This window comes from Chamaea fasciata, unplaced genomic scaffold (genome assembly GCF_029207755.1).
Source record: "Chamaea fasciata isolate MVZ Bird 193981 ecotype frontalis unplaced genomic scaffold, bChaFas1.0.hap1 SCAF_19, whole genome shotgun sequence".
Classification (NCBI taxonomy): domain Eukaryota; kingdom Metazoa; phylum Chordata; class Aves; order Passeriformes; family Sylviidae; genus Chamaea; species Chamaea fasciata.
This window is the reverse complement of record NW_027094104.1, coordinates 2560856-2575763: the sequence shown is the minus strand read 5'-3', so window position 1 is coordinate 2575763 and position 14908 is coordinate 2560856. Positions and strand designations below refer to the sequence as shown.

Genomic DNA, 14908 nt, shown 5'->3' with positions numbered 1-14908 from the left:
GTTCCCCATCGTTCCCGGTCCCGGGACACGGCCGTTCCCCATCGTTCCCGGTCCCGGGACACGGCCGTTCCCCATCGTTCCCGGTCCCGGGACACGGCCGTTCCCCATCGTTCCCGGTCCCGGGACACGGCCGTTCCGCGGCCAGGATCGCCCCGGCCCCGCCGCCACCTGCCGCCGTTGCCCGGCCGGGCTCCGGGGCCGACCCGAGGCGGGGCGCGGGGGGCGGGCAGGGCCGCCCCGGGGCCGGAGGGAGGGACGGAGGGAGAGGAGCCGAGCCCAGCCCACCGCCAGCCCGGCCGTCCGTGCGGCTCCGTCCCGGCTTTGTTGTGCTCGGGCCCGGGGGCGGGGAAGCGGAGGGAAGCGGAGGGAAGCGGGGAAGGCTCCGCTCCTCCTCCGCGGCCCCGGCCCCGCTCATGGCGACGCTGGGCACATCCGGGCCTCTCCTCCTTCTCCTCCTCCTCCGGCGGCCGCCGCTGCCCTGAGCGCCCGGGCCGGCTCCATTCGCGCCTCCCCCGAGCCCTTGGCGGAGCGGCGGCGGGGCAGCCCCGGCCGGGGCCATGTCCAACCCGGGGGCCCGGCGGAACGGGCCCGTCAAGCTGCGGCTGACAGGTGAGGCCGGGCCGGGGGCGCGGGGCCGGCCCGGGCGGGGGGCGGGAGCGGCTCCTCCGGGTGTCGTTGGGGTTGAACGTGGGGCTGGAGCGGCCCCTCAGGCCTCGCCGGGAAGGGGAGGGCGAGCTTTGCCCTCTCCTCGGGTCCCCTCGGCCCCGGGCTCGGCGTGTCCGGGCTCCGCCGCCCGCCCGGCCCGGGCCCCGCAGCCGCCCGGGCGAACTTCAGCCACCGCACCGCAACTTTGCTGCTTATTTTCCCTTCGTCTTCTCGGTGTAAACTCTATAGAAACTGTCGCGCTCTTTGTTTTGGTCTCTTTGTTTGTTTGTTGTCGTTGCTTTGTTGGGGTTTTTAAGCGGTTTCCTCAGCTAAGGCTGTTGAGCGCCGGAGAGGCTGCCCAGGGCAGTGGGCAGAGCCGCGGGGCTGCCGGGGCTCGGGGAGCCTTTGGACGCCGTGCCCAGGGACAGCGAGGGGTTTGGGGTGTCCCGTGCAGCGCCGCTCGGTCACCCGGCTGGGTCCCTTCCAACTCAGCATATTCCATGAGTCTCTGATTGTTCGCAGTTCTTGGGTGAAGTGCCTTGTGCTGCCCTCCTCCAGAAGACCACTTGACCTCTGGTATTTTAAAATACCATTGAAAGGATTCACCTGCATGCTGAGGAGGAAAGGAATCTGATCTTAAATACTTAAAACTATGCCCTTTTCCATATAAAATCCCAGGTAGATAGGTTTAGAGGAAAAAAATACTGGAAATTCTGCTAGAGCTTTCTTTAAAATAATACAGGACACTTGGAACTAGCTTTTATTTTTATTTTTTTTTTGAAAGTATTGTTAAATCCTCCAGCACATAAATGATAATGTGAAGCATCAGTACACGAAGGTAAGCTATTAGAAAAGAATAGCTTTACACTCTAAATACTCACCTCTACATGTACTGAGTAGATACATACACATATCTAACCAGCTTGCAAAATAAAAGTTTTTAAAAATGTTGAAGGAGTTGTTATATTTACTTTAGGTGCATGAGAAATATCTCCAGTGTAATGATTTTTTCCAAGTATATTATTTTTACAGGAAAAGTAAAACGTATCTGCTTATGCTTTACTTTGGAAATACTCAGAGTAGATTTATAATCGAGTTTTCATGGAGATTTGTGAGTGTCTCTATATAACACTTGGAAATACAACTCCTAAAATGAGCGTAGCTGCGACTGCTGCATGGAACAGTGCTGCCTTGTCTTTACCGAGTGTTTTGTAGCTTTCTCCTCAGGTTATTGCTGTGTTGATGCAGTGCTTTAATACTTTCTTTCCCTGAGCAGTGAGTGCTCAGACTTGCCTATCTTTGAAACACCTAAAATGGTCTGTAGCCTCATTTAAAAACATGGAAAATACTGTCCAGGGAGTTGTCTTTCTCACCTCTGTGTTTTGTGTTCGGATTTGTTTCATATTTTGTTTTTATTGAGGGTTAAGCGTATAATGAAGCTGTGCCTGTGACAATGTCAGTGTGTTGAGGGCAGCGTGACTGTGACCAGAACCAGGCTGTGCTTTTGCACACCGTGCTCAGCCCCCAAATGAAGCAGGTACAACCCTAAGGAGTGCTCTGGGGTTTTTTGTCGTATTGTATTTTAGGAAGGGAACGTGCAGAGCAAGGGATGAAGGCAAAATTGTCCTTTTAGGACTGTTCCAGGGTCAGCAGCTCTGGCAGGCACTGAGTACCAGTTCTGTTATTGGAAGCTTACAGAACATTGGCCTGTTTCTCCAGCTGAGCAGCTTGAGGTGTTTTCTGCCTTAGCTAATGGGGAGTTGTTTCACGTAAGGTCATTTGTTGTAAGGAAGCTTTGCACGTTTAAGGAAAACAATGAATTTTATTAATTCAGCTGACATGTTGTCAGTTCTTGCCTAGGAGTAGTTTTAAGTGTTCTCTGTGGTTTTGATTACCCTTTTTGATTGGAAAAGCAGTTTGAGGGCTCTGGAGTTCTAAAATTGTTTGGAATTAAAAGAATCTGTATATCCAGTGTTTTTAAAAGTTTATTCTCAAACTGACAAATGCTGTTTAATCTTAATTTTCTTTGGCTCTATGAAACTAGCAGTCTTCTGTTTTGGCTTGAATGTTTATGGGATTAATTCTGCAATCATTGTTCAACGCTTATCTCTTCTGTTCATTATCTCTAAATTAGATGGTATAGATTAAAAAATGGATTTCAAGAACTGGATTCAATTAGCAGTTTTTCAGGACATAAACATTAAAGGTTTAGATGGAAAACATTGTTTTGACTGACTGGATAAATGACAGGGTAATGTTTGATGTGAGTCCAAGAACTGATCTGGAGCTGGTGCCCAACTTCTCAGTCCATCTTGAGGAGCCAAATAAAATATTTAACCTAGGCCGCATTTTGCAAAAAAGGTTGACTCTTTGTTGGGACCTTAAGAAAGTTCTGAGAAATGTTTGGCATACCTTTACACTAAGTGTTTAACAGTTTATTTAGGTCTGGGTTCCACAACAGAGACAAACCACAGCAGTGGCATACTTCTAGTAAGTTTTTATTTAGTTTACAGGGCATCTGTGTTAGATGTTTCTTATAAAAGGTTATTCTTTTGCTCCAAGGTGTAGCTGTTTGTTGCAAATATCACTTGAGTCTTTAGTGATACATATATTGATACAGTTCACATAATCTCGGGCTAAAAAAATCTCTGGATTTTTAAATTGTTTTAAATTTTTAATTGTTAAAATCTAAGTGTCATGGCTTCTGATGATACTTCTAGCAGGAGGTGTAAATCCTCGTTTCTGATTAAAATATAGGCAGTGTAATTTAAATTAGCTAAAGTCTAGAAATTTATTGTAATAGCAATGCCCAAGGAAGTGCAAGGAAAATTTCTTCAACTCTCACATATTTACCACCATTTGATCTGGTCCTATCCTGAGTACATCCGAGTTCCACAAAAGCTGCAAGTGCAGTCATCCCCTTCCGTTCCTAGTGTGATTTTTCTCAGTGTTGTGCTGAATATGTGAATTTGCAAATACGCTGCACTGTCAGTCAGAGCATGCTATGACTTCTTCCACCCCTGTGTTGAATTGTGTTGATCTTTCATTCTTCAGAGAACTGAGAAATGCCCATTGTTTTCAGGAAATACTTTATGTCCTGAGATGTGAATTGTCTAGTGTTAAAATAGCTACATTTGACTGCTTTCACTTAGGAGATCAGTGACAGCTCTCTGGAGCCCTTAAGGCCCTTTTTATCAAGGAGATACTTCCTAAAATCAGTTTGAATTCCACAAAACTCTGTGAACATTAGAACACATTGAGTAAAGGTTCGGTGCAGAAGTTTATTTAGCTCGTGTGTTGCAGGTAGTGTTTGTCTCAGTAAAGACACTTCCATAGTCACAGAGCACAGTTACACTGGGCTGGAAAAAGTGGTGATAAATATCCCACGGATAAAACTGGAATGAGCTGGAAGAGTTTTGCTGGTGCAGAATCAGGCATAGGCCTGAAGAGTTGTTGGATTTGTTTTTCCCCCTTCTTACTGCTTCCAGCTTTCCTGCAGGGTTTGCTGATTAGGGAAATAAAAGCACTGGGTGTTGTGTTGTGGAGAATGGATCAGCATCTCATGTGCTGTGTCCCTCTCTCTTTTCTCTCTTGCTGCTTTACTGTCTGTTCAGCCCTCACAGTACAAAGGTGGGACTGTATTGTGAAGTTCCAGTGTTGAAGGAGAAAGTGCTGCTGTTCTACCAGACCGTAGAAACTCTGGTTGTAATGCTAATAATATTTCTCACTAAACATACTTAGTATTTAGAAAAAGCCAAAATTTTCCTGAGCTTTGTAAAGAAATGTGGAATGTTCAGACCTGGCTTTTTGCGGTGGATAAGTCTAAGTGTTAAATTAATCCAGTTGAAGACAGTGGTTTACCTGGATCCTAAATTTTCCATCGGTGGTGATGGAAGCAGGACTGAAGTTTATAGATAGCAGAGCCTCACTGTGGGAACATCTGATTGATTGAATGATAAAGGAGCTCCCTATATTTTTATGCAGCAAGGCAGTGGTTTTATAGTTGACTGAAATTGTAGTGCCATTTTAGGTCAGCTTAAAATCTGAGTGCTGTTTCTTTTTTCTCTTTGTAGTCCCTGGCTTCACTTTCTGGGCCCTCCCTTGTGTTGACTCCAGCAACTGTGTAGCTATGGGATGAGCTGAAAGCTAATCCTGCCAGGAAAGAAAAAAAAAAAAGGGTTTTTTTATATTGAAGAAGAGGGATGAAGAGAAGAAGCTGCAAAGAGGGCAGGACTGCCTCTCCTACCAGCAGCCTGTAGTTAGATATGCTTTGGTCAACAATAAAACAATGGGGTTCCTTCATGTAAGGTATATTTGACTTAAGTGCTAGTTTTTGTAAGGCATGTGTCATTAAGAAATCTGAATCAATAAATTACATAGTGGGTGGATTGAACTGGTGCAGTCACAACAAAGTCAATAGACATGTGTCTAATCAGATGTACAGGGACTGATGGCTGCTTGGCCCTCGATATTTTCATCAAAGTACCAAGTGTGTGTGTAAATACATGCTTTCTTCTATACACAGTATGCAGTTACAGATATTTATATACATATAAATCAGTTGTGGACCATACAGATGCCAAAGAATTGTAATAAACAACTGAGCAGCTGTATGGAGCAGTTTCAGCTGTTTGTTCCTCTGAGTTCAGCTTGTATGACAAAGTTTTATTCATCTGGGTATAAAATTAGATAACTGTGTTCAAGAGTACATAATGTGATATCATGGCAAGGAAAACAAAGATCAGAAAGGATTTAGGGGAGGAAATTGTAGTAGGAAAACAGTTATGTGGGGGCTTCAATTAAAAGATTGAAATTGAAATTCCGTTTAAAAAAACCCCACTATTCACCTGTGGCTGTACAATAAGGAAAGCACCACATAGAAGCTAGTAGGGGATTTACATGTGTAGGTAACATATGGGGCATGTATGGAAGACATATGGGAAATCTGCAGGCAGTCCTAATGGTAATGTTTAAAAAAATTCAAGCTATTGCCAGGAAAAAAAAAAATGAAAGAAATCCTGGGGGGTGGAATATTAGTGAGTAATGTTTAGAATGGTAGTTTTCAGAGAAGTTTAAAGAGTTTACACTGTCCCATAATGTCTGTCTGTGTAGCTGAACAAAGCTGAGAAACTCATCTAGTGGTGACAAATTATATTCTGTTGCCTTTGCTAATCACACTGAAAAATCTGATCAGGCCCCAGATGCAAACATTTTGTCTTTATGTCCGTAAGGTGAATGGGTAGATCCCTGGAAGAAGACAGCTTTTAATGTTTTGTTCTGGTTTATCTCATGGCCTTTGAAGTGCTTCCTTGCTTTGCCCTCTTACTTGGAATGACATCTCATTCCAGGAATGGGGCAGACCTTTCTTGCAGCGTTTAAAAGGGGGTGGATGATTTCTTTGGGTGTCTTCCCTGCTCTCCTCACAACAATGACGTGAGCTGGCTCCTGACTGGGCTGAGTGGCACGAGTGTGTTACTGCACAGGCTGTTTTGTGCTTGCTTTAATGTAGAAAATGTAAATGCTCATCACACGTGCAGGGCTGAGATCACTGCAGTGACTCCTGAGAGCTGGGAAAGATTCACCTCTGGGATGTCAGACAGTGCATGGAAAAGGAGCTGCTGCGTGTGTCTGCTGTTAGCAAAGCACATTCCAGTTTGGGGAGGAGGATCAGAATCTTGAGGGACGTTTGTCAGTAATATATTCAGGAAAGCAAATTGTTGGCTTTTTCTTGCTGCTTCATCTTTGAGTGCTTCCAAGGAAAGCGTGGCTAAGATTGCTTGTAACCTTAAAGTCTTTGTTGATATCAAAGCTCAGGACAAAACTGGCTAAGCATTATCATCTGAGTTTAAGGGGGAGAGTGATACAGGATGGAGGATAGACATGCTCAGGATCATAAAAAGGATAAACCGAGTAAAGCTGGGATTTAGATCCACTATCTTTTGACTTTCTGCCCGTGAACATTGTTTCTTTTGAGTTTCAAATCCACAGAAAAGATGGTTCTGTTTGGGCCTTCTCAGACTGTGCAGTTGGGGTGATTTGTGTTCAGTTATCTCTCCTATGCCATATTTGTGTTGCACTATCAGCTGTATTTTAGCATCCTGCAGACTCTTGAGAATTGCTTTTTTTCCACTTCAAAATACTTCTTTCTTGCTATTGCTCAGGCAGATCAGACCAGGAGGGCTGATATCCCCAGAAGCGAGTAACATGAAGTGTTACTCCCATTTTCAAAATTCTGAAAATGAAAGAAAAAGTGGCAGTACGTGAGTTTCTGTGGCTGTATCCTGTTGGTAATTCTGTGGAGTGACTCTCGCCCAGCGTGTATTTAACTCAAGTTACAAGCCTTGTTTTCTTGGAGAAAGGGAGAGTCACTCGGTGGCTGTGGGATTGTCAGTGAAACGGCCTCAATGCTTCCTTTCTGTAACCAGTTCATTTGAGTTGTTTCAACTATGCAGAGAATGTCCAGGCTACGTGATTGACGGGTCAGAGGAGAGCTGTGTACCCAGATTGTGCCATTCATGCTGAAATCAGCCTGTGTGATGCCGTCTTGCCACCGACATGGGAGAGACAATGCCGCAGCAAAGCTTTCCAACCCGCAGCGCCGATTTCTGGGATGCACATTTCCCTCTGCCCCACCCTGTGCTGTCACTTGGAGTGGGCTGAGGAATACGTCCACATGAAAGTCCGTCTCTTGTCGTTCCCCTTTTTCTCCGGCTGTAGAGGACTGTGCTGGGTTGATGTGTGAGTGAGTGGTGGCTTCAGGCAGGTTCACAGAGCCGCAGGCTCTTGGTGGCATTTTCATTCTGCCTTGACCCAGATTTTAACATTACTGATGGAGTTAAATGGAGTAATAACTAATTATATCTGTCATGATGCTTCATTTTAACATGCTTAACCGTTTGATTTGGAGTTTATACGTAGATGCATACATAAATTCAATTATAGATGCAGTTGTGCATGAATTTAATTGGAGGTGGAATCTGTGTTGGTGATACTTAGAGGCATTTTCTGAACTTGGGTCAACTTGAAGATTGCTTCATGAGACAGATAAAGACCAGGCTGTACACTTGTAAAATGATGTATGGTAAAGCTCCTGCTTTGTGCATATTGTAGGACATGAGGAAAGTAGATGGAGTGTACTTAGTAATTTGTTGTTTCATTTTAGTAAAAGGCAATCTAGTAAATGCAGATTTTTTTTTTAATGCAAAAATGTAAAATGTACTAAAATTAATTACTGGTGAGGGAGGAAAGATGTATCTGGGTTAGATATTTATGGACATGGCTGGTTAAAAAAAATTAAAATGAAAATCCTTAAGCATGCAAAGGACCTAAACATGTCTGAATAAAATTCATAGAATTACATTCATGCTTAATTGCCTGGGATTAGAAATTCATGGCATTAATTATACCAAGCATTTAGGTATCTTTATGACAAATAGTCCTTCAATTTGACTCTTAACAGAAAATGTTCACCTTGTTCTGAAATTATTTATTTATACTATCTATAAATATTTATTTTCAGAGATGAAGTTCTTCCCATTATTTTCCTTGGTGGATTATAAAATAGTTCGTAGCTCTGTAGAGAAGAGTGTGCAGGACTAGATGAGTAATAGCATTGTGCTCAGCTGTAGTAATATTTAGGTGTCCCCTTTTTTGTTCAGCAGCAAAGTAAGTTCTTCTGTCTTAATTTATAAAGGATGGCAATAGGTGTGATATAAGAAACTTTATGGGATGGAGCTGGTGTAGGTGGTGTCATTCAGAGCCAAAGAGGTGAAACAGGACAGAGTGGGGTGCAGTTGTTCAAGAGCTGACACAGGGACGTGAAGGGACTGTAAGTTTCCCAGGTTTTGTGTCACTTTATAGTGGAAGCAGAAAACAAATGTGGGTTCCTGTGCCTGGGCTAAAATGTAAAGAAATGTGCATGTGGTGTTGCTGAGTACAGCACCGAGCCAGGCTGTAAAGATTCAGTGCTTGCTCTGTCAGTGTGGAAATCTGAAGATGCTGAGCATTTCTCTTCATCCTGATAATACAAATACGTCTATTTTAAAGGACACAAAATACCCATTGCTAAGTACTTCATTTAAATAGACGTGAGGGACCTCATCCTCACGTCTTCTGGAGAGCACTTGCTCAGCAGTCCCTAGTATGAAATTAAAAATTATTGCCTTCTTAAAGCCTGAGTGCACAGTCTGTGACACATAAATTGCCCAGTCTAAAAAAAGGGCATAATGCATGATAAAGCAGAAATTTTCTAGGGCTTTTATTTAAAAGGATTGTAGTAGAAAGTTCAAAAATGTTTTATGCTGTTCTTGCAGAAGGTTCTTGTTAATTGAAGCTTGTGAACAGTGATAAAAATTTTTTGTGCCATAATTTCCAGTGGGTTGTGCATGTGGCATTTCTAAATGTCTAACTGGCAATTCTGAATGCTTGGTGAAGTGCAGGGTGTTGGTGAACAGAACCTTCAAATGTATATATGTGAAGTTGTGAGATAGATATATAGATATATATATATAGATATATCACACACGGTTACAATAAACTCTTGGTCAAGGATGTTGGAATGGGGAAAAACTGCTGTTGTCCCCTGTTCAAGCTTATTAATGCTGCTCCACAGGGGAGGTGCCCCTGGTTTCTTAGACAAGCAAATGCTGTCTGTAAATTCCAGGTGCTGTGCAATAATTCGAGTTTGCCTCAAATAGATGGATATCAGCTTTTTGTTTAAAAGTTGAAGGGTTTAAATCTTTGTGATTGTACTGATCTGAGGGGGGCAAGATTTATCCTGAAGTTGTGCTGTCGTGTAACACTGTGGCCCTTTTGGGAACATCCTTCATATTTGGGATTTCTTCTTAAGAACTGGGTCGAAAGATGATGTAAAATGTTGGCTTCTGCTTTCTTCTGCAGCAGGAAAAGAGAAGGCCTTTAAGGAAAAAATGACTTGGAGTAATTTTCAGTAGTACGTGCGTCGTGCCTGGCTTGACAGAAAATATTTGTGTAGTCTTCTCTCCCTTCCTCAAGCAGTTCCCACAGTTCACGGTGTTCTCTCAGTAGCTGTTAGGAGGGGGATAAAGGAGGTTAAAAGTTCTGTAGTCCCATCTATAAGGATGGAGAGTAAAGTTCTTGGTTCCCCTCCCAAACAGCACGTGGTTATTCTGCCTGGGGGGAGATCCTATATATTTCTATTTGTCTGTGTCTCACTTGCTTCTGTGGCCAGGGGATCATGAAGAAATTTCTGTGCCTTTGTGAGATGTGAATGTGACATTGTGAATACGTGCCTCGGATTTCCTCATTACAATATTTATCATTTTTCCTGAAAGTTTCTTTCCTCTGGTGAATTGTTCATCCTGTAGAATCAGTCAGCTATTTCCTGTGTATCGGCATAATGTAACTTCATCTACACGGGGCAGGCCTTTGGACCCATTCAAAAACTTGATATTTTTCATAAGTTTATTGAAATTTAGTAAGCTCACTCTCCACCTTTCAGCAGTTCTTTGCAGTGTGGTCCGTGCCTGGAGGTGCACTTGTCCTGCTCCCACCCAGTGTCACTGCAGTGGAGTGGCAGTAAACGCACAGGAGAATTGTCCCTGGCCACCCTGACCCTTGGAATGCTCCTTTGTCCCTTCAGCAGTGTGGGGACTGGGAGCTCTGGGGCCTGCACTTGCTTCTACTTTGTGTCATTTGAACGTGGAATTGCTTTGTCTGTCTGAACATCTTGGCCTTTTACTTGCCATCAGTGGAATTTATAACTCTGGCTGAACTTGGGATAGCGAGCTGGAGCTAATGATGCCAGCTGCAGTTAGCGCTTCCCGTTATCAGACACTGCTCAGCGCTGTTAGCAGCCGCCTAACACAGACAGTTTTCGTGCTGAGGAGCTAAATCAGACCAAATTTATTTTGGGAAGATTCTGCTAAACTTCAACCGGTTTCAAAAAGGATTAAAAATACATTGCACATCATGCAGAATTGCTTTGTTCTTGGGAATGCTTTATTCTGGGGCAGAGGTGCTGTCAGCCAGGGACAGGCTGATAGGCAGGTGTGGCTGTATCAGCCAGGTGAGGCTTGGTGCAGGTTTAGTGAGCTCGGCCTCTTAAGGCTGAACTCAGCGTGCTGCTGGTGTGAAGAGAGGCACTACCTGCAATGCACAGGGCACAAAAGCTGGGAGAGGTGGAGGAGAAGGGAGTGACCTGGACCAAGGAGCTGCCTGGGGAAACGGGCAGATGGATGGTGGGGTTGGATTTGGGCAGGACGGGGCACTGGGGATGTGTTGGTGCCTGGGCTCTGGTGCTGCAGCACCGAACGTGACGCAGGGTCACAGAGGCAGCCCAGAGCCTCCTGTTCCAGACCTTTCAGCACCTGGCTTTGTAACCAGGGAATGCTGTTGCTGCTCATGTGATGTTCTGTTCGTGGTGTGTTGGGAAGAAGGGGTCGTCTACAGCAGAGGGGCTTCATAAGAACTCAAGATGCATAACATGCAAAGAATGTGAGTGGCTACAGTTGGAAAGAGGCCAGAAGTTGAAAAACAAACAGGAAAAAAACACTCACCCCAGTTCTCCCATCTGTTCATTTGCTCCACATGTTCATCACCTTGATACTATATAGAAGAAATAGGGAATTAAGGGCTGGCTTCTAAATGGCCGTGATTCAGAACATAATTCTTAAAAGGCTTGCAGAGAAGATCAAGGTTACTCCTTATGTGTAGAACAAAAGGAATTCTTCAGCTTTCAGCAAACCTGAGAAGTTTTTTTAAAAAGACCCTTGATTCTAAGAAAGGTCACTGAATTAATGCTAATATTTTCTTGCTTTAAAAGGGTCAGAAAACTTGCTGTTAATCATGTTTGAATTATGTTGTTCTTTAAGTTTCCTGGCCCGTTTACGTGCCATATTTTCACAAAGGTTCTGGTGTTACAATTAATGCAACTCCAGAAGTTATAAGTTTTTAAGTAAGTGTTATCTGCTGTTGATGAGTTCATTGCATGAAAGATTGGAGCTTCTTTAGTTAATGTAGATATCAAGCAGACAGAGAAAGCTACAAGCTACGGCAGTTATCACTTTTACACTGTGGTGAATCTTGCATTCTTTGTGAATATTTCTCTACAGATGAGGGCAGCCCTTTAATTTTACAGTTTATCCCCAGTGGATTTGCACCAGAGCATCTTCCAGTGTCAGGGGGTTGATTTAGTACACTGTGCTCTGTTTACACTGAATTGCCAGTGCTGTGAAACGCTTTGATCTTCACTCTCTGTGTGTATGAAACACGCACAGAGGAGCCTGCAAAAGAGTTTGACCAGTGGAAAAAGAAACCAGAGATTACCTGTACTGGGCAGGTGTATCTCCAGCAAGAGACAGGCAGATGCGCAGTTTGAAGTTTGTAGAGGTTTGTGTAGACAGAGTGGGAAGTTATGGATGCATTCAGGTGGATGGTTATTTTTTTTTTTTTTAGTAAACTAAAAATGAATGAACTGCTGCAATGTGAAAGTGCAAGGTTTTGTTTTAAGTATGCTTAATATTGTCTAACTGTGAAGAAAAATGAGGTTTTCAGACTGTTTTCACATTTTAGAGTTATTTGTTGATGCATAACAGTGCTGCTCTTCTCCCCCAATGCTTGACACAAGGCTGAAACAAAGTCTGCTCTAATGGGACTTCTTTTCCAAAAAGCTGCTCATTTGCAGACCTTTTTGAGCTTCAGGCAATTATAAAATTATTAAATGTATGATTTTGTTCAGCTGATCCCTTTTATCATGAGTAAAGGTCAGTGGTAGCCTTGTCTGCTTCCTAGGAAGATGTTCAGGATCTGTTTGGTTTTGAAGTATACACTACATGCATCACTTTCTGCTGAAATAAATATCTATTTACCAGTTTAATAGAAGAATAGCTTAGAGGTTGAGAGTTGAGGTGTGTCTTTGTTGTTCTAAGACTATTAAATCCCTAAAAAATAGAGTACCATTTCCTTCCGATATAGTGTTAACTACATTTCATAAAATTACCTTTTTCTAACAAGTTGTTTTCTTATTTGCACACATGTGCACGTTCCGTGGTTTGTTTTTATTCTAAGGCCATGCTTTCTTCATTGTATTTGGCTCGGGGTTTTTTTTACATTTTAATTGAGGTATTTACAATATAGTTATTTTTGTTATAGTGAACCATTTTATTGTTTCAGAAGTGAATGAATCATATATTCTGGGTTATTTTTTCCTGGCAAATATTTTTCTTTAGTGGTTCCTCGGGGCTAGCTTAAGTTGTACAGATGAATAATACTTGAAATATGGTGTCTGATTCATCATTTCAAATGTTACAATGAAAAACCTTGTGAAACCATATATATAGATAGATAGATACACACATAAATATATATATATATATATATATATATATGTATACAGGTCTTTTGACTTGCAAGTACATCAGCTTTACACGGGACTAGACTGGCTGTGTAGCTGTTGCAAGGCAATGAAGTAATTCTGCTTCTGGAGTCTGTTTGCTCTGACTTCACCATTCATCCATTTCCTAAAATCCCAAGGTTTTAAGATCCCAGGTCTCTGTCCTCTGTCCCAGCTGGAAGAACAGGTGCTGGCTGTGCAGCTGAGCTCCCAGACCTGGGTTCCCTTTGCAAGGGCAGGGTGTTTGCAGTGGAGTGTTGGCTGGATGTTGTCATGGGGGAAAGGGTCGGGGGGGATCGTCTGCTACTCCAAAAGGCAAATACAATGAAGTTTGATTTTGGAAACAGGTATGGCAGAAGGTAACCACAAGGTGGTGTGGAACCTGCTCGTGGTAAATGGTCTTGACACGTCGAGTCGCAGTTTGTGTCTGGCCTTTCAAGCCAGTCCCAGGTGGAAGAGTCCAGGTGCATTTCCTTGCCTGCTCAGCACGGATTCAGCAGCCAGATTTGAACGATAGAGATGAGTAAGCGGCTCCACAGCCCCCTGGGAGCACAAGAGAGCAATGTCAATGCTCCATGTTTTTCATTAGCTGAGTGTGCACTCATATTTTTGTCGGTTATACTGAGGTTTAAAACATTTAGAAGAGTAAGAGTATCAAAAGAGCATCTACGATGTGGGCATGTGTTTCTGTGAACACAGTGTGAAACCTGTAAAGAACAGGTCTGGGGGTTTTTGCATCTGTATAACTGATTTATGTGATCTGGAATGTAAAGGATTAAGTTCTGGTAGATTTTATTTAGGCATAAGAATCTCATACACAAATTGGTTTTTTCATACTTTCCTCAGATCCTCTATAGGGAGGTTTAAAAAAACCCCAACAACAACCAAACACCAAACCACAAAAAACCCCCAAAACAACAAAACCTGCCTAACTCTCCCCATATTTTCTCTGTTGCCCCTACCCTGAGCTTCTGTCCACACAAATATTTATAAACAGCCAGTAATGCACTTTCTTTTGCGTGCACAAAGCTCTGGGGAAAATGAGGAAATGTTTTACTATGTGTAAGGCGTTTCATACTTTGTTTTGCTCTGATTTATCTTTCAAAGAGCTGTGGAGGCCTGCCTAAAAAACTAGAATACACTCCCTGTGAGCTTATATTACCTTTGTTTAAACCAGTCAAACCTCTGCTGCTGGAACTCAGAAATTCGTGGACAGAATGACTGGAACTGTAAAAATGACTTTAAAAAAACGTGTTTATTGGATAAACTGGTATAAGCCCAGCTGCTGAGGATAAATCGATTTTGCCGTTGCCTTAAATCTGTGATGTGTTGGTATTTTGGCAGAGTAAGAAAAACAAGGATATTAGAAAGTAATTTACTGCCCTGGGATTAGCGGGGAGCGTTGTGTTTCTGTGACTGGGGCTGGTGGAGATGTGTCTGATAAACAGGACGAGGTCTAGTCTGACAGCTGGCAACAATAGCTTTTGCTCAAAGTCAGGTGTACTAAATTAGCAAATCTATTACAAGGCTACGGGAGAAATCTCACAGAAGACAAGCCTTGTAGGCAGAAGTGCTGCCAAATGGGAAATGATTCATCGTCTCTGAATGGGATGAGCACTGAGCAGAAGCAGTTTAAACCTCAGACTGCTTTGGCTCATAAACCACCAAATATGCGATTAACACTTTATCTTCTCCAATCCCGTGGTTTTTATTGTCTCCCGAAGAACAGCCTGTATTTAGGAGCAAAATCTGTGAGACTTGTTTGTTTCTTCTAATCTCTCTTCTCGGAGTTTGAATGTGTTCGGGTATTTTTTTTTTTGATTTTTAGCTGAATGACAAAATGTTTATGTGCGCCCTAAAAAGCACTCCTGTCCTGTGACCCTTCAGCACCAG

The 14908-nt window shown here is 43.1% G+C and overlaps 1 protein-coding gene across 1 annotated transcript in view; it reads left to right on the top strand.

Annotated features, from left to right (window-relative positions):
• The first annotated feature begins 242 nt into the window (after window positions 1-242).
• The window catches only part of SMURF2 (SMAD specific E3 ubiquitin protein ligase 2), a 57933-nt gene continuing 43267 nt past the window's right edge, over window positions 243-14908 (top strand). The window contains exon 1 of the mRNA XM_066200335.1: window positions 243-609. Coding sequence (XP_066056432.1) covers window positions 558-609 — 52 coding nt within the window. The 5' untranslated portion in view covers window positions 243-557. The remainder of the gene's footprint in view (window positions 610-14908) is intronic.